General features: G+C 43.2%; 1 protein-coding gene across 4 annotated transcripts in view; it reads left to right on the forward strand.

Moving 5' to 3' along the window:
- The window catches only part of fancm (FA complementation group M), a 61,882-nt gene that overhangs the window by 2,888 nt on the left and 31,127 nt on the right, over nucleotides 1-27,867 (forward strand). For 3 of the 4 annotated variants that reach the window (XM_029714050.1, XM_029714051.1, XM_029714052.1), the window contains exons 5-13: nucleotides 18,007-18,138; nucleotides 18,476-18,608; nucleotides 18,732-18,821; nucleotides 19,243-19,341; nucleotides 19,729-19,907; nucleotides 22,009-22,215; nucleotides 23,800-24,055; nucleotides 25,627-25,778; nucleotides 26,134-26,292. In XM_029714050.1, the coding sequence (XP_029569910.1) occupies nucleotides 18,007-18,138; nucleotides 18,476-18,608; nucleotides 18,732-18,821; nucleotides 19,243-19,341; nucleotides 19,729-19,907; nucleotides 22,009-22,215; nucleotides 23,800-24,055; nucleotides 25,627-25,778; nucleotides 26,134-26,292 (1,407 nt within the window). The remainder of the gene's footprint in view (nucleotides 1-18,006; nucleotides 18,139-18,475; nucleotides 18,609-18,731; nucleotides 18,822-19,242; nucleotides 19,342-19,728; nucleotides 19,908-22,008; nucleotides 22,216-23,799; nucleotides 24,056-25,626; nucleotides 25,779-26,133; nucleotides 26,293-27,867) is intronic. The other variant, XM_029714053.1, reaches the window with a different exon arrangement.

Genomic DNA, 27,867 nt, shown 5'->3' on the forward strand with positions numbered 1-27,867 from the left:
CTATGCTGATCATAAAATTATGGGGATGACGATTTCTCAGAACTACTACATTTAGACTGGATTTGATTTGAAGTGATTGAGATCCTATTAGTTTACATTCTGCTGAATGTGGTACGTGGTGAAATAATGGTCATTCACCCACACTGGGCAATGAGAAAGATGATCTCCTGAACAAGTCTTCACACGGTGATGATTTGGCAAGGTACAGTCACCTGACGTACAGTACTTTCTGTGACTGGTGTCATCACAGCTACTTTACTATATAGTCCGGTGTTAAGCAGTACAGGCCTAATTTTCCTCTAAAACAAGAATGATAGATCTATGTATTGTTGAGTCAACAAAATAGATGATACAGATGATCACTTTGACGTTAAATTAATCCACTTAGTCATTGGTTTTATTACAAAATATTTGTGAAGATAGAAAATACCTCCTAAAATCTTGAGTTAATGGATTTTTGTTAAATTGGATATAGATAACGCTGTGAACTAAAAAACAATTAACTTTTCTAAAAATACAAAACACATCAGTGTGTGTATACGATAGGTTGCTCGATTTAAGTGCTCAATGCTTTTCCTCTCTTTTCAATGTTACTTGTTTCTCATCAGCAGTGCCAGGTATCTTGCACCAACATTGACACAAAGCAATGTCTGGATTGGAACAGTATGTAAAGAGACAGAAATAAGTAATATTGTACTGTAGTTTGAACAGCTTGTCTTTAAGCAGGGTTTTTCTGTATCAAAAAGAGGCTTAGGTGGTAGGCATGGCCGGGGGCGTGGCAGGGGAACGGTCAGGCCGTCGGTGTGGCTGAATTTCAGAGAATTTTAGAGCCCCCCCCCCCATCTAGCAGATTTTTTTGCATTAAAGCTGATTTCCGGCAATTCTACACATTTTGCCTTGCAGCTGAGAAATGTTGCAGTTTAAAGCACGTTTCCTGCAATTCTGCCATGTGGCTGAGAGAATTTTGCAGTTTTAAAGGTAGACTTAGTGATATGACGTAGATGCAGAAAGTAAACAGCATAGTGGGTACATTTCCGCTCTTTTGGTTCCGTGGCGCCCACGTTGTAAGAGTGAAGCAAACCCGTGCACATGTGCAGATACTGTGTATGACTGTGTGAGAGTGAAGTCTTGCGTCTTGCTCATCTCAATATTTGCACTGCTGCTCGTGGTAATGTCATTTAGCTGAGTCTACCTTTTAAAGCTAATTTCCTACAGTTCTATGCATTTTGCCATGGCTAATGTGTTATTATGCTCTAAAACTAAATCTATACTGCTAAATTAAGTTTTTATTTATTTCCTATAGGTGATTGTTAGTTCTCAAAAATAAAAATAAATATATAGGTCCATTATCTAGTTTTAGTAGTTTAAGTTTACACTGAAATCATTTTCCCATCACCCAAAAAGTTATCCACCCCAAATAATATTTTTCACTGTTTGGACTTAGGCAACCTAAAAAAAAAAACATTTAGGCAGCCCGCCCAAGGATTAATGGCAGAAGAAACCCTGGCTTTAAGAATGAGGAATGCGTTGACTCCGATCATAGAGAAATGTAGTATGCAGCAAATAGCATGCTTGATTGTCATACAGCAAAGGTCAGTGATTTTGGTTTGTAGTAATGCTTTTTTTTTGTATGTTTTCTTTTCTCTTTCTCGCAGTGCTTTGGTGGTATAGTGGGGTATTTGGAAAAAGCCACAATGGTTTTTCAATACTGTAAAAACTATTTATTGTATATTTATCTTTTAAGTTAATACATGCAGTCAACTTGTGCAATATGTTAGGAGATAAAGCAGATTGTCTAAAGTTGGTAGTTATCATGGTGAAGATTGCAATTAGGTTTTTTTCCCCCCACCTAATGCTGACTGGAATAGGTGTCATCGTGAACGATGATACCTATTGCTTGGTAAAGATTCAAGTTCTTTGAGGTTTACAGTGACTGGTGCAAGAATTAAATATCCACCCACTTTCCACAAAATATCAAGTAAACGTCACTTGGCTCCTCACCTTTCGGAGGAGGTCAAGACTATGTGAGGAGAACAGAGGTGCAGAGTAAAATCACTAGTTGGTCTATCAAAAAGGTGTTAACCCTTGAGTCAGTTTCTGCGGCCCCACAAATCTAATTAGCATTAAAAAAATCCCCATAAAAATTAAGCTAGAAATATATTTTTGCTTGGGCTGCGTCTCAATCCACCGCATCCGCCAAAATCGGCCTTGCGCAGCTGCGGTGAAAAGTAGCAGAGCTACAGCTGTTTTTATCAGATCATGAGACATCCCGAAAAATCGGTCTTCTCACGGTCTAGTGTTTGGCCTACAAACTATGACCCCTCTAAGGTGAGACTCAAACATGGTGGTTTTGCGCTAAAAATGAATGGAAGTTAAATATAGTATACACTGAGTGTACAAAACATTTAAGGACACCTGCTCTTTCCATGACAGACTGACCAAGTGAATCTAGGTGAAAGCTATGATCCCTTATTGATGTCACTTGTTAAATCCACTTCTATTAGTGTAGATGAAGGGAAGGAGACAGGTTAGACGGATTTAAGCCTTGAGACATGGATTGTGCAGTGGTGCCGTCTGGTTTGCTTAATATAAGGAATTTGAAATTATACTTTTGATACTTAAGCATATTTTAGCAATTACATTCTACTTTTCATATTTAAAACCAAATGCTTTTAGACTTACTCAAGTAACATTTTACTGAGTGACTCACATTTACTTGAGTCCTTTTCTATTAAGGTATCTTTACTTTTACTCGTATGACAACTGGGTACTTTTTTCACCACTGGGATTGTGTATGTGTGCCATTGAGGTTGAATGGGAAAGACAAAAGATTTAAGTGCCTTTGAAAGGGGTATAGTAGTAGGTGCCAGGTGCACCGGTTTGTGTCAGGAACTACAACCTGCTGGGTTTTTCACGCTCAACAGTTTCCTGTGTGTATCAATAATGGTCCAACACCAAAGGACATCTGCCAACTTGGCACAACTGTGGGAAGCATTGGAGTCAACATGGGCCAGTATCCCTGTGGAACGCTTTCGACACTCAATTCGTCCATGTCCCGACGAATTGAGGCATTTTGAGGGCAAAATGCGGGGTGCAACTCAATTTTAGGAAGGTGTTCTTAATGTTTTGTACACGTGTGTATGGAAGTAGTTTAGTGCCTAAAAAAAAAAGGGGTTAAATGTGTCAAAATATAACCCGTTTCCTGATCTCATCTCTCGGATATAAGACACACTTCAAAACAAATTTCCTGTAGATGTTTTACTATGTTTTTCCTTGTATGAATCTGTAATTCAATGTTTATGGGCTAATAGCAGTAAGGCCAAATTCAATGTTTCAGCAAATAACAATATTTTTGGGTCCTAAAATCGAATATCTAAATGATCCTATGACCATCTTAAAACAATTCCATATGTTAGCTTAGTAGAACCCCCCCCCCTTCCAGGTTTAGACTCTAGAGGATTAATGGACCCAGATGATGCAGCCTTTCACAGAACTGGTAATAAGGACCTTTTTCAGCAAAGTCCCAAAGTCTCTTCTCTCTCTAAAATGGAAAGGGGTTTCCATCAGGGGTGAATTGGTAGGGTCAGATAAGGACGGGGTGTTGGGTGGGTCAAGTTCAGGAGGAGAGATCAAGATTAGGCTGGCCCTCAAGGCTGCTCCAGGAACCAAATCTCGTTCTGTCGGTTTACCGCCTCGGGGTGTTTGTAGCCGGCGACAATGAATGAGCCATTCACGCATATGGCGGGGGAGTCGAGCACTTCTGCCATGGTGCGGATCTCGTTGATGATGGTCACCTCGTTCGTAGCACCAGCGAAGGCCCTGGAGCGATAAAGGGGCACATAGGAATCTAATGAGATTTGATTCAAGTAATGGAGCTGTGCGTTTAAGGTATTTTAACCTCCCTACTCATTCTGCTGTATAAATTCCAATGTGATTGTCCAATACAATATGCCATGAAAGTGAAGGTCACAATAGGCTAAATGGAAACACAATTGGAGCCACTTTGTCATATTTGGAAGCATGATGCAACCATATGTCTAGCAAAAAGTGTTGGAGTGGTGGCTGATTTGACTGAAATAATGTAAATAACTTTAGCTAGTTAGTCTCTTGTGACTGACTTAACAAATGTTTGTGTCCAATAGAGTAGCTAGCTAGTTACGTACATGAGATTTGGTTCCAAGATTCCCAGTAAGCTAACTTCTTGGCTAACTGCAGGTCCTAAACAGTTTGCTAGAAACTGAACTTGTTCATGCCTCAAGCTGACAAAGTGGCTCCAGTAATGATTACAATTTGATGTTAACGTATCTACTTCCATATTGTATTGTCATAAAATGTATCAGGCAGCACAAAATAATCGCAAACTCCTACCTTGTGTATACAATAGTGGCAGGCCATTCCTCAAGGCTTATTTCAATGTCAGAAGGCTGGGGTGGCTGGGCTTGGTATTCTGTGGGCAGGTAGTAGGCCACAGTGACGTCACTGGACAAGACGGAGTGGTTCTCGTCCGTGCGGATCACCGTCAGGATAGGGATGGTCATACCCAGATAAGGACAGGACATGAACAACCAAGAGTCTGCAGTAGATTTGGCTAAACAAGGATGACGTTCGAAGAATAAACACTCAATGACTACTGTAAAGGCTGCTTTGGACTCACCTGAGGAGTTCTGCTGGCAGATGTATCTCATGAGCTTCATGAAACCGTAACAGATGCTCTGCTTGTAGGTGTCCTCATGAACCGTGATGCACGCCCAGTGGGCCTTCTCATAGTGGCGTTTCTCATAAAGCACGTCCCCACACTGGGACAGACACAAAGGCTCAGGCTCATGCATTTGGCTGGGTCACTATTAATGATGCGCGGATCAGCGGTTTGTTCACCCGTCCGCAATTGCTAATAACCCATCCACAACCACTCGAGTGGCCCAGCCAGAGACGGACTTGAACCCGATCGAACATCTGTTGAGACATGAAAATAGCTGTGCAGCGACGCTCCCCATCCAATCTGACAACGCTTGAGAGGATCTGTGGAGAAGAATGGGAGAAACTCCCCAAATACAGGTGTGCCAAGAAGACTCCAGGCTGTAATCGCTGCCAAAGGTGCATCAACCAAGTACTGACTGATCCCCTGATTGCTCAGTTTGGCCAGGTGGTCAGCTCTAGGAAGAGATTTGGTTTTTCCAAACTTCTTCCATTTAATAATGATGGAGGCCACTGTGTTCTTGGGGACCTTCAATGCTGCAGAAATGTTTTTGTACCCTTCCCCAGATCTGTGCCTCGACACAATCCTGTCTCGGAGCTCTACGGACAATTCCTTTTGACCTCGTGGCTTGGATTTTACTCTGACATGCACTGTCAACTGTGGGACCTTTATATAGACAGGTGTGTGCCTTTCCAAATCATGTCCAATAAATTGAATTTACCACAGGTGGACTCAAGGTGTAGAAACATCTCTGATCAATGGACTGGGAAGCAACACAAACATTGGCACAGACACATGCGCACACACACACCCATGCGGATTTAGTACTGTAGATATGTAGTAGTGGTGGAGTAGGTGCCTGAGGGCGTGTTGTGAATGTATTGTAATGTTTTAAAATTGTATAAACTGCCTTAATTTTGCTGGACCCCAGGAAGAGTAGCTGCTGCTTTGGCAGCAGCTAATGGGGATCCATAATAAATACAAATGGAAACAGAATGCACCTGATCTGAATTTCGAGTCTCATAGCAAAGGGTCTGAATATTAAAGAAAATGCAAACTGTTTTCGCTTGGTAATTATTGGGTACTGTGTGTAGATAGAGGAAATGTTTATATTTAATCCATTTTAGAATAAGGCTATAATGTAACAAAATGTGGACAAAGTCAAGGGGTCCGAATACTTTCCCACTGTATATAAAAAAAATTCTTTATAGAATTGCACATAATGACTATGGCTCTAGATTTCAGAAAAAAAGCTGTTTTGAAAAGTTTTAACTTCCAACTTATGGACATGCATCATAATATAAGGTAAAAAATGGAGTGGACAAAACATTAACATGCTCTTTCCATGAGACTGACCAGGTGAATGTCACTTGTTAAATCCACTTCAATTAGACAGGTTAAAGAAAGATTTTTAAGCCTTGAGACAATTGAGACATGGATTGTGTATGTGTGCCATTCAGAGGGTGAATGGGCAAGACAAAAGATTGAAGTGCCTTTTAACGGGGTATGGTAGTAGGTGCCAGGCGCACTGATTTGAGTGTCAAGAACTGCAAAGCTGCTGGGTTTTTCACGCTCAACAGTTTCCCGTGTGTATCAAGAATGGTCCACCAAAGGACATTTGACAACTGTGGGAAGCATTGGAGTCAACATGCCTCGACAAGTTTAGGCTATTCTGAGGGTTACTCAATCTTAGGAAGGTGTTCATTAATGTTTTGTACCAGTGTATTTTTTTAAAAACATGCAAACTGCCTCCACCACAGATGCGGAAGTGTGACAGTTGGACATGGTGGATTGAGACTCATCCAATGAAAAGAAATAAATAAATAAATAAATAAATATATATCTATATCTTAAACTGCCGTATTGTTATGGGGATTGTTTTATGCTTTAGATCGACAAACCATGTATGGACCTCGCTTTGCGCAAGGGGGCATTGTCATGCTAAAACAGGAAAGGACCTTCCCCAAACTGTTGCCACAAAATTGGAAGCACAGAATTGTCTAGAATGTCATTGTATGCTGTAGCGTTAACATTTCCCTTCACTGGAAGTAAGGGCCCTAGCCCGAACCATGAAAAACAACCCCATACCATTATTTCTCCTCCACCAAACTTTACAGTTGGCACTATGCATTGGGACAGGTAGCGTTCTCCTGGCATCCTCCAAACCCAGATTCGTCCGTCGGACTGCCAGATGGTGACGCGTGATTCAACACTCCAGAGAACGCATTTCCACTGCTCCAGAGTCCAATGGTGGCGAGCTTTACACCACTCAATTTTTCTACTTCATATTCATCATCTATAACACCACCCCAACATATGTGAATATGGCGCTTTTGTTTTGTAGTAAAAACCAAATGTGGAGTTAAGCTGTATGCTTGATGACAATGCTGTAGTGCTACTAACAAAACACCCCATTTTCTTACATTTCCGATCCTGACTTGTGCGCCATAGATTCAGAAAAATGTTGTGTTGCCTGCCAACCTGCTTAATAGAAGTCAAACTAGTTGAGGCAGAGGCCAAGGTGCTGAAATATAGACCCCTATGGCATGACTGTAGCTAGTAGTAGTACAAGAAGTATTGGTTTCCTATTTTAGGCTATAGTCGCTGTTTCCAAACTAGGGGTCGTTTGATATAAAAAGGGGGTCGCAGGAGAATTTCAAAAATCCTGAAGGGGAAAAAATAGCTGGCAAACATTTAGTTGTGAATTCGATATTAACTACGTCACCTGGTGCATGCTGCACAAGAGTGAGTGACACGCAAGGCGCCGTTCTCTCGTCGTTGTGTGCTTGAAAACAAATACCACTGACTGGGGACTACAGATAAACTTCCTAATGAAAAGTTATGTGACCGGTGAAATGAAGAATGCAATCTTTAGGCTTATCTAACGTATTGCATAAGTTGACTGCAGGTATTTACTTAAAGTAACTCGGCAGCCTACACATCCAAACAAATGGGCATTTATTTGTAACCTGTGGCTTTGACACTAGCCTACTTCAACCTGGGTTGTGTTTAGGGCTGGGCGATATGGCCTAATAATCATATCTTGATTTTTATTTTTTATTTTTTCTAACTTATGGGCGATTCACGATATATACAAAATTATGTAGACACCCCTTCAAATTAGTGGGTTTGACTATTTTAGCCACAGCTGACAGTAAAATTGAGCGCAATGCAATCTCCATAGACAAACATTGCCAGAATGGCCTTACTGAAGAACTTCAGTAACATTCAACGTGGCACCATCATAGGATGCCACCTTTCCATCAAGTCAGATCATCACATTTCTGCTCTGATAGAGCTTCCCCGGTCAACTGTAAGTGCTGTTATTGTGAAGTGGAAATGTCTAGTAGCAACAATGGCTCAGCCGCGAAGTGGTAGGCCACACATGCTCACAGAATGAGACCAGCAAGTGCTGAAGTGGTGGGTTGCAACACTCACTACCGAGTTCCTAACTGCCTCTGGAAGCAACGTCAGCACAAGAACTGTTAGTCGGGAGCTTCATAAAATGGGTTTCCTTGGCCGAGCAGCCGCACCACAAGCCTAAGATCACCATGCGCAATACCAAGTGTCAGCTGGAGTGGTGTAAAGCTTGCCGCCATTGGACTCTGGAGCAGTGGAAACGCGTTGTATCATGCTTCACCATCTGGCAGTACGACGGACAAATCTGGGTTTGGCAGATGCCAGGAGTACGCTACCTGCCCCAATGCATAGGCCAGGTGTGAAGTTTGGTGGCAGAGGAATAATGGTCTGGGGCTGTTTTTGATGGTTCGGGCTAGTTCCAGTGAAGGGAATCTTAACCCTACAGCATACAATGACATTCTAGATGATTCTGTGCTTCCAACTTTGTGGCAACAGTTTGGGGGAAAGCCCTTTTCCTGTTTCAGGATACCTAGAATGTAGATTGAACAGCAGTAGTACTATTTAGGCTCAAAGGTTTTGACTTTACTCTGGTGACAGCAGCATAGACAGCCCAGTCTGGGTGTACCCTTTCAGCCCTCTGTAATTTTGCTGCTGGCTGCCTGCTGCAAACCCAGTCTGCATTCCAGACGACCTAGTAGGTCAGGCACAACTTTGCTCAGTTTCCTTTCAGAAATATAAGCAGTTCTGGGTACAAATCTGGTCGCAGTACAGCCAGCCGCCTGGCTTGTGTGTGCAATAGGAGGCCTATCCTTTGTTTTACTGTACATGCAGACAGGGGAAATTGGGTCACTCAGTGTTGTTGCCTCATGTTAACCTTACAGGGGTGTTAAATTCAGGACAAAATATTCACATTCTCCAGAACAGAACAGTGTCTTTCAACCTGGGGTTTTGTAGGCTATATGGCAGGGATCATCAACTAGATTAAGCCACGGGCCGATTTTTTTAAATTGTTTTTTCCCTTGAGAGGATGGTCAGGTGGCAGGAACATGATGGCAAATTGACCTCAAGAAGAGCAAACATATGTTTGACAAAAACAATTTCAAACCTTGCTTACATTTGTATACAATTTCTAATATGCATGGGGATACTTGAACAGATGTCTTAAATAAAAATCACTTGGAGCTGATTTCCAGGTGTTTTGTTTATGTCCAACAATAATAAAAAAATATATTTTTGGGCTCAAAACTTGGGTTGACCTGAACATTCACTGACCCCTGATCAGCCCTATCTCCCTCTCCTTGTATGCACAGCAATTATTGTTCCTCGGGGATGAATAAAGTTTTATTGAAATGTAACTCTTTTTCCATTTCGTTTTTCCACTGACTTGTCACCAGATATGAACAGTGACCCCGCATGCAGATGCCTGCCAAAATGGCCTGCAGAGTGGTAATCTGTTGGATTAGGGTTTGTTAAATCATTTTAAAAGCGCCTCTACTGGCCATGAGGGGCAAACGGATCAAGGGCTTTAAGTGACATCCGTCATGTTACTGCTACAAGCACTCATCTTACTAGGCTAGCCCCTCATTTTCACACATGGCATTAGCATTATTCACAGCCTAGGATTTCATGTAGCTCAAGTACATTATACATGTTTAATAGTGACAATAGTACTGTTTTTGTGAATGTATGACAGTTCTTTTTGTGTTTCTTCCATCTGCGAATAATCGTACCAAATGTTGTCACCTTCTCACCAAACTGCTTTGCGATGGTCTTGTAGCCCATTCCAGCCTTGTGTAGGTCTACAATCTTGTCCCTGACATCCTTGGAGAGCTCTTTGGTCTTGGCATGGTGGAGAGTTTGGAATCTGATTGATTGATTGCTTCTGTGGACAGGTGTCTTTTATACAGGTAACAAGCTGCGGTTAGGAGCACTCCCTTTAAGAGTGTGCTCCTAAGGAATTGTCCGTAGAGCTCCGAGACAGGATTGTGTAGGCACAGATCTGAGGAAGGGTACCAAAACATTTCTGCAGCATTTGAATGAACCACCAAGACTCTTCCAAGAGCTAGCTGCCCGGCCAAACTAAGCAATCGGGCGGGAAGAGCCTTGGTCAGGGTGTTGACCAAGAACCAGATGGTCACTCTGACAGAATTCCTCAGTGGAGATGGGAGAATGTTTTTCAGCAGCAGGGACTGGGAGACTAGTCAGGATCAAGGGAAAGCTGAATGGAGCAAAGTGCAGAGATCCTTGATGAAAACCTGCTCCAGAGCTCTCAGAACCTCTGACTGGGATGAAGGTTCACCTTCCAACTGGACAACGACCCTAAGAACATAGCCAAGACAATGCAGGAGTGGCTTCTGGACAAGTCTCTGAATGTCCTTGAGTGGCCCAGCAAAAGCCCAGACTTGAACACAATCTTGACACCTGAAAATAGCTGTGAAGTGACGCTCTCTGTCCAACCTGACAGAGCTGGAGAGGATCTTCAGAGTAGAATTGTTGCGTCTAGCTTGTAGCTTCATACCAAACAAGACTTGAGGCTCTAATCGCTGTCAAAGATGCTTCAACAAAGTACTGAGTAAAGGGTCTGTATACTTATGTACAGTAAATGTGATATTTCCGTTTTTTTAGTCAGTCATTGAGATATTGTGTGTAGATTGATGACGAAAATAAAAACAATTTAATACATTTTAGAATAAGGCTGTAATGTAACAAAGTGGAAAAAGTAAAGGGGTCTGAATACTTTACGAATGCACTGTATATCAAATTGTATTTGTCACATGCGCCGAATATGGAAATGCATACTTACAAGCCCTTAACCAACAATGCCGTTTTTAAGAAAATGGAGTGAATAAAATACGTGCTAAATAATTAAGTAATCAAATAACAATAACAAGGCTTTGTTTTTTTTCATTTTTAAATGTAACCTTTTTTATTTAACTACGCATGTCAATTTACAATGACGACCTACCCCGACCAAACCCAGACGACGCTGGGCCAGTTGTGCGACACCCTATGGGACTCCCAATCACGGCCGGTTGTGATACAGCCTGGAATCGAACCAGGGTCTGTAATGATGCCTCTTGCACTGAGATGCAGTGACTTAGACCGCTGTGCCACTCAGGGGCCCAGGGGGTAAGGCCTGATTGGAGTGCTGTAGAGATGGTTATCCTTCTGGAAGGTTCTCCCATCTCCAGAGAGGAACTAATTATGGGGTATCGTGTGTAGATTGTTGAAGGAAATGTTTTATTTAATAAGGCTGTTAAAGTAACAAAGTGGGAAAAGTCAAGGGGTCTGAATACTTTCCGAATACATAATCTGTGGATCTATTGGGGTGGTATGCAAATTGAAGTGTGTCTAGGGTGTCAAGGTGAAGGTGATATGATCCTTAACTAGCTTCTCTAAGAACTACAGGGCAATATTCATTTAGTTCAGTTACCTTTTGCTTTCTTGGGTATAGGAACAATGGTGAACATCTTGAGGCAAATGGGGAAGGCAGACTGGGATAGGGAGAGATTGAATATGTCCGTAAACACTCTAGCCAGCTGGTCTGCGCATGCTTTGAGGATACGGCTAGTGATGCCGTATGGGACGGCAGCCCTGCGAGGGTTAACACACTTAAATGTCTTACTCACGTCGGCCACGGAGAATGAAAGACCACAGTCCCCGGGAGCGGGCTGCGTGGGTGGCATTGTGTTATCCTCAAAGCGGGCGAAGGTGTTTTTAGTTTATTCGGGAGCAAGGCTTCTGATTGGTCAGACCAGCACTGAATTGACCTTAACACGGGAACTTCCTGTTTGAGTTTTTGCCTATAGGAAGGGAGGAGCCAAATTGAGTCGTGATCTGATTTGCCGAAGGGGGAGCGGGGGAGGGCTTTGTAGCCATCCCGGAAGGGAGAGTAACAGTGGTTGAGAGTTTTAGCAGTGAGAGTACTACAGTTGATGTGTTGATAGAACTTTGGTAGTGTTTTCCTCAAATTTGCGTTAAAAGTCCCCAGCTACAATAAATGCGGCCTCAGGGATATGTGGTTTCCAAATCCACAAAGTCCAGCGTAGTTCCTTGAGGGCTGTTGTGGTATCGGCTTGAGGGGGAATATACACGGCTGTGACTATAACCGAAGAGAATTCTCTTGGGAGGTAATACGGTCTGCATTTGCTGGTGAGGTAAAGGACTTGAGTTCCTGTACATTATCACAATCACACCATGACTAGTTAATCATAAAACATACATGTTTTTCTTCTTCCTGGACAGTTGTTTATTCCTGTCTGCGCGATGTACTGAGAACCCAGCTGGCTGTATGGCTGGGGACAGTATATCCGGAGAGTTTCTGTGAAACAGAGTATGTTACAGTCCCTGAGCTCGTCTACTTTATTGTCCATGGACTGAACATTAGTGAGTAATATACTCTGAAGTGGTGGATGGTGTGCACGTCTCCTGAGTCGGACTTCAAGTCCTCTCCAAATACCTCTTCTCCACTGGCGGCGTCTTGAAACAGCCACTGGAATAAGTGCAATTGCCTTGGGGGATACAAACAAAGGATCCAATTTGGGAAGTCATATTTCTGGTCAGAATGCTTGTGAGTTACCGCCGCTCTGATATCCAAAAAGTTATTTCCGGCTGTATGTAATAACACAAACGTTCTGTGCTAATAATGTAAGAAATAACAAGAAATACTGCAAAGTTGCTTTGGAGCTAGTAGCAGAGCTGCCATGTCTGTCGGCGCCATCAATAGAGTAGTGTAGCGTGCTTCCAGCTAGCGTGTGAGTCTGCGATGAGAGCCATGGGGGGTTAGGCCTAGTAGTCAGTTTCCAGTAATTCACCCAACCCAAAATGTTGTTTCATGGTGAGATTGTGGTAACGTACAGTCCGTACAGTAACGTCAAGTCCTTTATTCTCCCGATCTGGAATACCTCAACATCAAATCGTCATCGTCACTGCCGTGTATATTTTCTCGCAAGCTAATGCCACAACGTCTCCCAAGAAACTTCGCTGGATTGTGCAAACTGGAAGCCGCTTATCCTGAGGCCGCATTTTTTTTAGCTGGGGACTTTAATAAAGGAAATCTGAAGAAAATGCTACCAAAATTCTATCAACACATCTCCTGTGCTGCACGCGCATCACATACTCTGGATCATTGCTAATCTCCCTTTCCGAGCGGCTGCAAGGCCCTCCCCCACCCTCCCTTTCTGCAAATCCGATCACGCCTCCATTCTGCGCCTTCCCACCTATAGGCAGAAACTTAAACAGGAAACCCCCGTAGTAAGGACGGTTTATCTTTGAGAAGAGTAACGACGTATACACTGACTCGTGACTGGGTTCATCAGGAAGTGCGCAGAGGGTGTTGCTCCCACTGTTAGAACTTATCCAAACCAAAAACGGTGGATAGATGGCAGCATTCAAATTAAATAAAATTCTACTGGTCGCGTACACATATTTTGCAGATGTTATGACTGGTGTGAAATGCTTATGTTCCTAGCTCCTAGGTAAATAATGTATTGTCATTTTGGAGTCACTTTTATTGTAAATAAGAACAGAATATGTTTCGAAACACTTCTACATTAATGTGGGTGCTACCATGATTACAGATAATCCTGAGTTAATTGTGAATAATGATGAGTGAGAAAGTTAGAAACACAAATATCCCCCCCCCCCAAGACAGAGCACACCCTCATCCACATTGATGAGGACTTTGTGTCGAGGGTCACAAGCTTCAAGTTCCTCGTGTGCACATCACTGACGACCTGAAATGGTCCCTTCACACAGACAGTGTGGTGAAGAAAGCGCAGCAGCACCTCCTCAACCTCAGGAGGTGGAAGTATGGCAGTTGCACCATCCACAACCAGAGGGTGGTGCTGTCAGCCCAATGTACACCACATGACCAAAAGTACTTGGACACCTGCTCGTCGAACATCTCATTCTGAAATCATGGGCGGAAGGTAGCCTAGTGGTTAGAGCGTTGGGCCAGTAACCGAAAGGTTTCTGGATCGAATCCCTGAGCTGACGAGGTAAAAATCTGTTGTTCTGCGCCTGAGCAGAACTGTTCCCCTGGGCGCCGAAGACGTGGATGTCGATTATGGCAGCCCCCCGCACCCCTCTGATTCAGAGGGGTTGGGTTAAATGCGGAAGACACATTTCAGTTGAATGCATTCAGTTGTACAATTGACTAGATAGCCCCCTTTCCCCCCTATGCTGCGATAACAGCCTCCTCTCTTCTGGGAAGCCTTTCCACTAAATGTTGGAACATTGCTGTGGGGACTTGCTTCCGTTCAGCCACGAGCATTAGTGAGGTAGGGCACTGATGTTGGCCGATTAGGCCTGGCTCGCAGTCGGCGTTCCAATTCATCCCAAAGGTGTTCAATGGGGTTGAGGTCAGGGCTCTGTGCAGGCCAGTCAAGTTCTTCCACACCGATCTCGACAAACCATTTCTCTATGGCTCTCGCTTTGTGCACGGAGGCATTGTCATGCTGGAACAGGAAAGTTCCTTCCCCAAACTGTTGCCACAAAGTTGGAAGCACAGAATCGACTAGAATGTCATTGTATGCTGTAGCTTTAAGGGGCCTAGCCCAAACCGATGAAACAGCCCCAGACCATTATTCCTCCTCCACCAAACGTTATAGTTGGCACAATGCATTGGGGGGGGGGGTAGCGTTCTCCTGGCATCCTTCAAACCTAGATTAGTCCGTCGGACTGCGTGATTCATCACAGATGGTGAAGTGTGATTCATGCATTGCGCATGGTGATCTTAGGCTTGTGTGCGTCTGCTCGGCCATGGAAACCCATTTCATGAAGCTCCCGACAAACAGTTGTTGTGCTGACATTGCTTCCAGAGGCAATTTGGAACTCGTAGTGAGTGTTTTTACGTGCTTCAGCACTCGGCGGTCCCATTCTGAGAGCTAGTGTGGCCTACCACTTCACAGCTGAGCCTTTGTTGCTCCTAGACATTTCCACTTCACAATAACAACACTTACAGTTGACCGGGGCAGCTCTAGCAGGGCAGATAGTTGATGAACTGAGTTGTTGGAAGGGTGGCATCCTATGACGGTGCCACGTTGAATGTCACTGAGCTCTTCAGTAAGGCCATTCTACTGCAAATGTTTGTCTATGGCGATTGCATGGCTGTGTGCTCGATTTTATACACCTGTCAGCAACTGGTGTGGCTGAAATAGCCGAATACACACATTTTAAGGTGTCCACATACTTTTGTCTATATAGTGTATCATGGAGGGCACGCTGTCTGCCCTACAGGACATCTACAGCACCCGGTATCACAGAAAAGCCAAGAATAAAGGACCTCAGCCACCCGAGCCGCAGCCTGTTCACCCCGCTACCATCTGGAAGAAGGAGACAGTACATGTGCACCAAAGCTGGGACAGAAAGACTGATAAACAGCTTCAGGCCATCAGACTGTTAAACAGTCACCGCAAGCCGACCTCCGCTCAGTACCCTGCTCTGAACCTTCGTCGCTGTTACTAGCCGGCTACACCTGGTACTCTACCCAGCACCTCAGACTGCTTTGCCCTATATGCATAGTCATTGAACACTGGTCACTTTAATAATGTTTACATACCGTTTTACCCACTTTATATGTATATATGGTATTCTAGTCATAGCTCATCCTACATAACTGCTGCTATACACACATTTCTAGTCATGTACTGTATACACACCGTTATATATTGATATATTTCGTTATTTTTACTTTTTGAGTAGGTGCATATTGTTTTGTATGGTTTTCTAGGTATTATTACTGCACTGTTGGAGTTAGAAATACAAGCATTTTGCTGCACCTGCGATAACATCTGCAAATCTGTTTACATGACCAATAAACTTTGATTTGATATCTGACCCTGGCCCTGTTGAAAAGGTAGATGGGCCAGTTTGTCACGAGGTTGATTTTAATTTGATCCCCTAATCCCTTTTATGTAATGATTTGTGGAAAAGCCTATTTGAAGCATTCAAAGGCTTCGGTCCCAGCTGGCGCACGTCTCCACAGTGCACAGTGCTAGATTACAGACATATCCCTCCATTAGATACCCTCAGAAATAAGACCTCATTCATTTACATTTGTGCCCCATTACTTACATTAATATTTCATTCAATTGTGATTTTGAATGTGCTGATTAATAAAGGCCTATGATCTGCAGTGTTCACTAGGCGCCAAACTGAATACATTTTTCATTATTCCGTCGCGGTGCCCTGATTCAGAGGAGTTGGGTTAAATCCGGAAGACGCATTTCAGTTGTACAACTGACTAGGTACCCCCCTTTCCCTAATGAACACGACCCAGGTGTCATTGTTGAATTGTGGCATCTGGGAATGTTTAGATTTTTTATTTCTAAGCGTTAGATTGATTGTGTTAGAGAGAATAGACCTAAATCAAACCAATCCCCCAAAATGGCTTTTTGCTTTTCGGATTTGGGAAGAGCGAGTTTTGAGGCCAGCCGTTGAAAGACTGATGTCACATCCTGACCAGTAGACGTGGCAGAAGGGAGTGTGTGTTTGTTATTGTTTCATTGATTTTGGCCGTGTGACTTCCAATCAAGCACAGCTGTAGAGGGTTGTGGTTGATTGGGAGTCACACATAAGGTGCCTACTTTGCCTTGTGGGGTTGTGGGTGGTTGTTTTTTGCACTGCTTTTATAGCCTGCAGAACTGTCACTGGTGTCACCCTTTTGTGTTGTTCCTGTGGATGCTCTACTCCTTTTGTTTTGGTAATAAAAAATGAGTATTCACATACCTGCTGCGCCTTGGTTCATTTCAGAAGACAGCCGTTACAACTGAACAACTTAATTTAGAGTCATCTTCATGCCTGCTGGATTGGACAAATCAAATTGTATTTGTCACATGCACTGAATTTACAGTTTTAATTTACCTTTAGTGAAATGCTTACTTACGAGCCCTTAACCAACAATGCAGTTTTAAGAAAATACAAAAACAATGTCAGAAATAAAAGTAACAAATCATTAAAGAGCAGCAGTAAAATAACAATAGCGAGGCTATATACAGGGGGTACCGTTACAGAGTCAATGTGCGGGGGCACCGGTTAGTCGAGGTAATTGAGGTAATATGTACATGTATGTAAAGTTATTAAAGTGACTATGCGTAGATAATAGCCGAGAGTAGCAGCAGTGTAGAAGAGGCAGGGGGGAATGCAAATAGTCTGGGTAGCCATTTGATTAGATGTTCAGGAGTCTTATGGCTTGGGAGTAGAAGCTGTTTAGAAGCCTCTTGGACCTAGACTTGGCGCTCCTGTACCGCTTGCCGTGCGGTAGCAGAGAAAACAGTCTATGACTACTATGTCCAATCGGTTGAAATCCTCACCTTGATTGGGGGAAATCCTCCCTAATGCGTTTGTCTTGTGTGTGGCAAAAATATCTTAGATTGGTATCTATCTAATATGCTTTTGTGATGTAAAATGTCACTGGAATTATCGGTTCTGTAAATAATGTGAGTACCGACTTATGTGAATCGAGGACTCCATACAAAGCACTATTTTCTTATTTTTCTTCTATACCAGCCTATACTTGACTTATCTTATTCTGAATAATTGCAGTCACACTGGTTCCAGGGCTTCCTGTTGGAGACTTCAATCTCCTGCTGGGAAGATTAAAGGATATGAATATTGTGGCCACAAAAATAAAATAAATCTGCCTCACTCTGAAATAGGGAACAGATAATTGCAGAGCCTTCTTCGGTTTTGTATTGCGTTTGTTCCCTGCTTCCCTGTGGCTCAGTTGGTAGAGCATGGTGTTTGCAACGCCAGCATGGTGTGTGCAACGCCAGGGTTGTGGGTTCGATTCCCACGGGGGGCCAGTACAAAAAAAAAATATGAAATGTATGCATTCACTACTGTAAGTCACTCTGGATAAGAGCGTCTGCTAAATGACTAAAATGTAAAAAATGTAAATGAAATAGGCGCTCAACTTATCCAGTCTGTGTCGCCCGTTGTTGTTCCAGGTACTGGAACGGTTCATGGGCCGTCTGATCCAGAACAGGGCGATGTCTCACCGCAACTTGCACTCCCTCACCAAGTACCAGCTCATCCTGTCCCGGGAACAGTTCCGCAAGAACCCTCCGCCCCACGTCACGGTGCGGTATACACACGGACGCATGCAGGCACACAGTGCCACCACACACCACCACCACACGACACACACACACAGAGAAAGGCTATACTTTTAATAACTTTATGAACATTTTGTAACACGTAGCCAACCAATGCTCATCTTTTTTGGAGCAGGAATGTCCTCAGTATCCCCTATTCATTTTCTTCTATGATCAACCAACACGTTGCTGTTTTGCGATGGAAATCCAATGTCAAATTGACTTGCAAATCGATGTCAAGTTACGTCATGTTATGTCTTGCTGTCAAATTAAGTCAAGCTACACACATTAAGCCTATCTTTGTGGTCCTGTCTGTTAACAGGGGGCTCTGCATGGGGCTCTGGAGGGGGACTTTGCCCTGTGTATCAGCCTGTACCATGGCTACGAGCTGCTGCTCCAAATGGGCCTGCGCTCCCTCTTCCTCTATGTCCAGGGCATCATGGATGGCACCAAAGGTAGGTAGGAGGCACCTCCCTACGTGCACTCACTCACTCACTCACTCACTCACTCACTCACTCACTCTATAAGTGATAGCTAGCATTCTGCTCAGGTGATTTCTCTATTTATGCCAACTCAAGAGAAGTCTCGAGCCAGGAACGAGCTACAGCGCAACGCCACCTTCATGGACCTGTACCAGGAGATGGAGGCCATGTTTGTAAAGCCCACCGGTAGGATACCGTTCCTACAGCCCCGTTCCTACAGTTTTTGAAGCCTCATGATAACACTTTATTTCACAGCCAGGCTGGTACTTTCCTGGTATTTACATGGTGAATACTAAGAAACTGTGCTAACAATAAGTATTTTTTGGTACTTACCTGAAAGAATACAACACAATTTGGTTACTACCTGGTACCAAATGGTGCATAGTGATGCTTGTGTCAATGAATCTCAAAGAAACCGGAGTGTAATTATTACACAATTATTAGTCAATTACCGTTGTAACAAGTCATTTCGAAATAACTACCTGTTCAACAGCTGGCTGTAAAAAAACAAGCGTTACCAATGTTTCTCCTAATTGTGAATGTTTATTACGAAGGGTGTCGTGGGCCCTGACTGACCTGATTGCCGTGTATTGCGCTTTGCTTCCAGGCCCCGAGGAGCCCTTCATCTACAGCCACCCCAAACTGCAGAAGCTTGAGGAGGTAGTGCTAGGGCACTTTAAAACATGGGCTGAGAGCTCCAGCACTGGTAATTTACTCTCTTGTTAGTAGCAACTAACTGCACTCGACTCTTAGCGATGACTCAACTTTTTAAGATATTTAACTAGAGCCGAGGTAAACGGCAGGAATGAATGACATGGTTAAAGTCGGTGTGCTCCAGATGTTGTTCGTCCGTATTTGCTTTGAGTAGTAGCAGATGCACTTAATAAGCAGTTGATCGGTTGTAAGAGCACACACGCACTGAGGAAGGCACTAACCGAATGTATGCAGTGTGTATTTCAGTAGGAAATGTTGCCTAAAAGGAAATTAAGACGTATACTTAATTTCCAACTACATGAAGTGAGCGCTGGTGCCCCCTTTCCATTGGTTGTAAGTAACCTCTTTCTCTTTTCCCTCTCCTCTTTGATTGGTCCAGGCTCTGGGCCCCAGGAAGTGAGCACACGAGTGATGATCTTTTCGTCGTTCCGGGAGAGTGTGCAGGAGATTGCCGCCATGTTAAATCGCCACCTGCCCCTGGTCAAAGTCATGACCTTTATGGGCCAGGCCTCGGCAGGGAAGGGGGTCAAAGGGTTCACCCAGAAGGAGCAGCTGGAGGTAAAAACACTATGTTCTATCTAGAACCTAAAATGGTTATTCGATTGTCCACATGGAAGAACCCTTTGACAAACTTTTTCACAGAGCGTTCTACCTGTAACCCAAAAGAGTTCTTCAAATGATTTTCCCATGTGTACAGTCGAAGAACCCTTTTGGACCACCACCTTCAGTACATAGGCCTGTGAGTGTGGCCGTGTTGCTTTGAATCCCAGACCTACCGCTGCTTTGTTACAACCCCTCTTTTCACTTATCTCCTTCTATGCGTCCTATCTCTTCAATAAAATGTCTGATATTACCTCGACTAACCTGTGCCGCCACACTCTGTACCCGTAACCTCTGTATATAGCCTCGTTACTGTTATTTTACTGTTGCTCTAAAAATAATAATTTATCATTTAATTATTTAAAAAAAAAAACGGTTTATTTTAGTAAATACTTTCTTAACACTTATTTTTCATAAAACTGCATTGTTGGTTAAGGGCTTGTAAGTAAGCATTTCACTGTGAGGTCTACACCTGTTGAATTTGACGCTTGTGGCAAATAAAATGTGATTTGATTTTGATAAATACTAAAAAACACAATGCATGTGCCACTGTCACACCAGGTGACAAGACCGATAACACAAGCTCATGGTAACGCCAGGATAACGTCATTAAAAAGGGTACTATTTGATGAACATGGCTTGGTTTACATTGCACTTGTACTGGGATTTGGTCCAAATGAACCAACAAAGGACACACTGGAAAGTGCCTCCCAAATACCTGTATTGAGCAAAGCTAAACGGCACAAACACTCAATGTTATCCAAAAATGTGGTTGCTTAGCAGCTCTGACTGAAGCTAAGGTTTTTTCTGTGTCCTGGAGATGGCTACAACATTGACCATATTAGGCTTGTCTTCTCAGGTCCTCAGCTTTCTCTATTCCTGACTGGCAGACAGAGTGTATGCTTAGCTTAGATAATTGACACATCCTAGTGTGTGATTGGTGAGCTGCCAATATTTTATTTTGTTTTATTTATTTATTTATTTAAATGTACTGATATCCACATGGCAGTCAAATATACTGAAATACATGGATATTACAATACATACACAATAACACATTCAAGTTGAAATCACAAGTAAAATTCATGACAATATGTACGTTAAGGAGACCCAAAGAGTTTTGTTGATTAATTTGCATAGGTAGGGTATGGGAGACTGGTTTGCTGGTAGAAATATATTTTCAACACTCACACCTGTACCATAGGTATAACATAATGTAGGTAGGCCTGTATAAAATGGAGAAGTTAAGGCGATTACGATAAAGTAAGAAAGCAGTACTGAGCCAGTTCAGGTAAAGATTATATATAAATTATATATTTTATGTTCTTCAAAAACCACCAGCAAATCAATTGAATGGCTAAACTGTTAGCCTCTAGGCTAAATGTAGCACCCACCATTAACTTACAGGAACGTTGCGTTTGAAGAACTAGCTGGTCGTTTCCCCCCCCCCATTGTACTTTAGCACAAAATGTTATGCTGCTCATAAGTATTATTCCTCTACAAATCGTCGATAAATTGCATTGGTCCTGACTCCTGAATATTTTAAGGGTTCTGTTTTGTACAGAGACTTGCAGTTAATGCATAGGCCTGCTCAGTTCCTCTTCAACTCCTTGATGCACTGAGGACATGATGTCACAGAGTACAGTAGCACTGTGCCTTCAGCTCAAAGTTCATGAGAGCTGCTCTATAAGGAAACATTTACCTTAATCCTAAACTGTGCTGGATTCAATTACCAGTATAAGGGTTCAGTAATTTATTGATGCAAACAAAGTACAGTATATATTCACAGGTGTGTGTGTGTGTGTGTGTGTGTGCGTGCGTGCGTGCAAATATGGTCATTCAGCACCATTCAGTGACTCATATTCAGTATTTGTGGCCCTGACCCATGCTGGAATCGATTCCACAACCCACATGTTGCTATAACCATGCTCTTACCCACTAAATCATTAGAACCACATGACTTGACAGCACAGACATACATGCTTGTGATTGACTTCACATACAGGCACAGTGAAAATTTCTGTCATCCTGATAAAATGTATCGATTTCTGTACCGAAGGTGGTGCGGAGATTTCGGGAGGGGGGCTTCAACACCCTGGTGTCCACCTGCGTGGGTGAGGAGGGACTGGACATAGGCGAGGTGGACCTCATTGTGTGCTTCGACGCCCAGAAGAGTCCCATCCGCCTGGTTCAGCGCATGGGCCGCACCGGACGCAAACGCCAGGGCCGCATAGTGGTCATCTTGGCCGAGGGACGAGAGGAGAGAGTGAGCAACAACTCCTGCCTTTGGAATCTTAGGAATGGTCCCACATCTGTTTGTGCTGTACCTCTATGGTCTTTCCTATGATTGTTGTCATACCAAACGTGTTTATGTTTGGCATGACAATTAACATAGGGGTTAGCAAGACGGCACTAGGACCAGGTCAATGGAATGTCCTTATTTTTCCTCATATTTATTTATTTAGACAGTTGAATAGAGAGGGGGAGACTGAGGTACAAAGTGTGCTCCAGACCTAGCTGTGTTTCCACTTTTTCAAAATACCAAATTCCACAACCCCCAAACGGATCCAGTCTTTTGTGTCTGACGGCTTTAGGCTCTGGATTCACTGTCTAGTGTTTACAAGTGTCTGGCTCCTTCCCAGGCATCTCACCGTTTTAGATTGGTTTCCTTTGTTATGCGAAGATAGACCAAACATCCTCAAGTGCACTTTGTTACCTGGCACTGCTTTAAGAATCCATGCTTATCCTTGTTTTGTCACATTGATCAACCGCAAAAACATTTGCTCTACAGTTGCCTCTAGAATTAACAGATACAGTCCCATCAGATAGTATTCATACTCATTGACTTATTCCCCATTTTGTTGTGTTACAGCCGGAATTCAATATGGATAAAAAAAAAATATATATATATATATATATATATATATATATCTATCCTCTCGCCCATCTACACACAATACCTCATAAATCGTGAAAACATGTTTTTAGAAGTGTGTGTTGTATTGGATTTGCCCTAAACACAACAGTTTGTGTTTAGGACTAAAAGTTAATTGCTTTGCCACATTTTTTGCAGTACTAATTCAGTGCCTTGTTGCAAACAGGATGCATGTTTTGGAATATTTTTTATTCTGTACAGACTTCCTTCTTTTCACTCTGTCAATTAGGTTGGTATTGTGGAGTAACTACAATGTTGTTGATTCATCCTTAGTTTTCTCCTTTCACAGCCATTAAACTCTTAACCGTTTTAAAGTCACCATTGGCCGTATGGTGAAATCCCTTAGTTAGGAAGGACGCCTGTATCCTTGTAGTGACAGGGTGTATGGATACCTCTTACAAAGTGTAATTAACTGCAACATTCTCAAAGGGATATTCAATGTCTTTTTTTATTTTTACCCATCTATCAATAGATGCCCGTCTTTGTGAGGCATTGGAAAACCTCCTGGTCTTTGTGGTTGAATCTGTGTTAGAAATTCACTGCGGGATCTTACAGATAATCGTATGTGTTTTTGGTACAGAGATGAGGTAGTCATTTAAAAGGTCATGTTAGACACTATTATTGCACACAAAGTGAGTCCATGCAACTTATCATGTGACTTGTTAAGCAAATCACTTTGACATCATCGGGTATTGTGTGTAGGCCAGTGACGACAAATCAAAAATTCATACGTTTTAAATTCAGGCTGTAACGCAACAAAATGTGGAAAAAGTGTGAATACTTTCTGAATGCATTGTAAGCACGAAATAGCTTCAAATAATCTTGACTACGTTTTGAAACGCTCTTTGTTTGAGTGCGCACCCCCTAATCTGCAACCACCAACTCTTTGTCGGACATATTTTGTTTTCCCCTCAGACCTACAACCAGAGCCAGAGCAACAAGCGCAGCGTGTACAAGTCTATCGTGGGGAACAGCCACAGATTCCACATGTTCCCCCACAACCCCCGCATGCTGCCTGGGGGGGTGCACCCCGCCCTGCACAAGATGCACATCACCTGTGGCCAGTTTGTCCACCGGGAGAGCAGCGGGCGGCTCTCCGGGGGTTGGAGGGGGCACAGGTCCCACTCCTTGGAGGGCCAACGTGAGTCCCTTATTCTTCCGCATGGTCTAGGTAAGAGAGGCTCTTGGTATGTCTGTGATTGAATCGAACCGACAGCAACGACTCTCATAGATAATAGTCTTATCACCGTGCTCCAAATATTTGGCCATCTTGTCCAGAGCAGAGCAATGTTTGCATTTAACTAAATATTTTTCATTTGACATACACTACTGTTTCAAAGTTTGGGGTCACTTAGAAATGCCCTTGCTTTTGAAAGAAAATTTCAAAAAAAGTCCATTAAAATAACATAAAATTGATCAGAAATACAGTGTAGACATTAATGTTGTAAATGACACTTGTAGCTGAAAACAGCTGATTTTAAATGGAATATCTACATAGGCGTACAGAGGTCCATTATCAGCAACCATCACTCCTGTGTTCCAATGGCACGTTGTGTTAGCTAATCCAAGTTTCATTTTAAAAGGCTAATTGGTCATTAGAAAATCCTTTTGCAATGATGTTAGCACAGCTGAAAACGGTTGTGCTGATTTAAAGAAGCAATAAATCTGGCCTTCTTTAGACTAGTTGAGTATCTGGAGCATCAGCATTTGTGGGTTCGATTACAGGCTCAAAATGGCCAGAAAGAACTTTCTTCTGAAACTCGTCAGTCTATTCTTGTTCTGAGAAATGAAGACACTTCCGTGCGAGAAATTGCCAAGAAACTGAAGATCTCGTACAACGTTGTGTACTACTCCCTTCACAGAACAGCGCAAACTGGCTCTAACCAGAATAGAAAGAGGAGTGGGAGGCCCCGGTGCACAACTGAGCAAGAGGACAAGTCCATTAAAGTGTCTAGTTTGAGAAACAGACGCCTCACAAATGCTCATCTGGCATCTTCATTAAGTAGTACCCGCAAAACACCAGTCTCAATGTCAACAGTGAAGAGGCGACTTCGGGATGCTGGCCTTCTAGGCAGAGTTCCTCTGTCCAGTGTCTGTGTTCTTTTGCCCATCTTAATCTTTTATTTTTATTGGCCAGTCTGAGATATGGCTTTTTCTTTGCAACTCTGCCTAGAAGGCCAGCATCTCGGAGTCGCCTCTTCACTGTTGACGTTGAGACAGTTTTTTTTGCGGGTACTACTTAATGAAGATGCCAGTTGAGCATTTGTGAGGTGTCTGTTTCTCAAACTAGACACTTTAATGTACTTGTCCTCTTGCTAAGTTGTGCACCAGGGCCTCCCACTCCTCTTTCTATTCTGGTTAGAGCCCGTTTGCGCTGACAAACTTGGATTAGCTAACACAACGTGCCATTGGAACACAGGAGTGATGGTTGCTAATAATGGGCCTCTGTAGATATTCCATAAAAAAATCTGCTGTTTCCAGCTGCAATGGTCATTTACAAAATTAACAATGTCTACACTGTATTTCTGATCAATTTGATGTTATTTTAATGGACAAAAAATGTGCTTTCCTTTAAAAAACAAGGACATTTCTAAGTGACCCCAAACTTTTGAACGGTAGTGTATGTATTGGCTCTCCATGTACCTGTATTGTAAGCTTTTGTAACAGTTGAAAGACAGACAATGGGCCTCTCTCAGCTTTGGAGTATAAAGGCGACTTCGCCCTTGTGTTTCAATGATCCAGTCGGGCACCAGGAGAGTATGAAGAAGGATGGCTTCCTTAGCCCCTCTGAGCTCACTTATTGGGAGTCTACGATGAAACTGGGGGAGGGGGAGGCTCCACCCATTCTGAGACGGTCCCGTTTCCTCTCAAAACAGGAAGGCTCGCCACCTCGGGTGAGTCGTGGGTTAAATTCTTGCAAGGATCACACACACACACACACACACACACACACACTACAAATGTATGCACTCTCGTATCTTAGATTTTTTTTATTTTATTTAACCTTTATGTAACTTGGCAAGTCAGTTAAGAACAAATTCCTATTTACAATGACGGCCTAGGAACAGTGGGTTAACTGCCTTGTTCAGGGGCAGAAAGACAGATGTTTACCTTGTCAGCTCGGGGATTCGATCCACCAACCTTTCGGTTACTGGCCCAACGCGCTAACCACTAGGCTACCTGCCGCCCCATTATCTCTTTGGATAATAAGTGGTATATTTTAGGATTATTTTGTGTATGTGGCTGTAGGTGGAGCCGCTCTCCAGTGGGCCAACCAGGGAGCTGTCTCTGTGGGAGTGGCGACACTGGCAGAACCAGCCCTTCCCCACTCACATTGTGGACCACTCCAACCGCTGCCACCACTTCACCAAGGTCATGGAGCTCATTGACGGCCTGCGCCAGGAAGAGGTGAGAGGGAGGGCAACCTGAGAGGGGGTCATCCATCTACCCATCCATATACAGTTGAAGTCGGAAGTTTACATACACCTTAGCCAAATTCATTTAATCACAATTTTTCACAATTCCTGACATTTAATCCTAGTAAACATTCCCTGTCTTAGGTCAGTTAGGATCACCACTTTTATTTTAAGAATGTGAAATGTCAGAATAATAGTACAGAGATTTATTTCAGCTTTTATTTCATCACATTCCCAATGGGTCAGAAGTTTACATACACTCAATTAGTATTTGGTAGCATTGCCTTTAAATTGTTTAACTTGGGTCAAATGTTTTGCGTAGCCTTCCACAAGCTTCCCACAATAAGTTGGCCGAATTTTGGCCAATTCCTCCTGACAGAGCTGGTGTAACTGAGTCAGGTTTGTAGGCCTCCTTGCTCGCACACGCTTTTTCAGTTCTGCCCACAAATTTTCTATAGGATTGAGGTCAGGGCTTTGTGATGGCCACTCCAATACTTTGACTTTGTTGTCCTCAAGCCATTTTGCTACAAATGGCAAAATGATCCCAAGTATGCTTGGGGTCATTGTCCATTTGGAAGCCCGATTTGAGACCAAGCTTAAACTTCCTGACTGATGTCTTGAGATGTTGCTTCAATATATCCACATAAACATCCGGCGCCGACAGAGATGGCCTCCTCCCTTCTCTTTCTTAGGAAACTATGCAGTATTTTATTTTTTATTATTTCTTACACTGTTACCCCAGGAAATCTTAAGTCTTATTACATACAGCCGGGAGGAACTATTGGATATAAGAGCAGCGTCAACTTACCAACATTATGAACAGGAATACGACTTCCCAGAAGCGGATCCTCTGTTTGGTCCACCACTCAGGACAATGGATCGGATCCCAGCAAGCGACCCAAAACAACGGCGCCGGAGAAGGGGCAGACGTAGCGGTCTTCTTGTCAGGCTCCGTAGCCTGGCACATCGCCCACCGCTCCCGAGTATACTACTTGCTAATGTCCAGTCTCTTGACAACAAGGTAGATGAAATCCGAGCAAGGGTTGCCTTCCAGAGAGACATCAGAGATTGCAACATTCTCTGCTTCACGGAAACATGGCTCACTCGGGATACGTTATCAATGTCGGTACAGTCTCCTTCGTTCTTCACGCATCGCGCCGACAGTAACAAAGATCTCTCTGGTAAGAAGAAGGGCGGGGGTGTATGCCTTATGATTAACGAGTCGTGATGTGATCATAACAATATACTGGAACTCAAGTCCTTTTGTTCACCTGACCTAGAATTCCTTACAATCAAATGCCGACCCCATTATCTACCAAGAGAATTCTCTTCAATTATAATCACAGTCGTGTATATCCCTCCCAAGCAGACTCCTCGATGGCCCTGAAAGAACTTCAATGGACTCTATGTAAACTGGAAAGCACATATCTCGAGGCTGCATTTATTGTAGCTGGGGATTTTAACAAGGATAATCTGAAAACAAGGCTCCCTAAATTTTATCAGCATATCGAATGCGCGACCCGGGCTGGCAAAATCCTGGATCAATGTTACTCTAACTTCCTCGACG

The sequence above is a fragment of the Salmo trutta genome, chromosome 25 (genome assembly GCF_901001165.1).
Source record: "Salmo trutta chromosome 25, fSalTru1.1, whole genome shotgun sequence".
NCBI classification, from domain to species: domain Eukaryota; kingdom Metazoa; phylum Chordata; class Actinopteri; order Salmoniformes; family Salmonidae; genus Salmo; species Salmo trutta.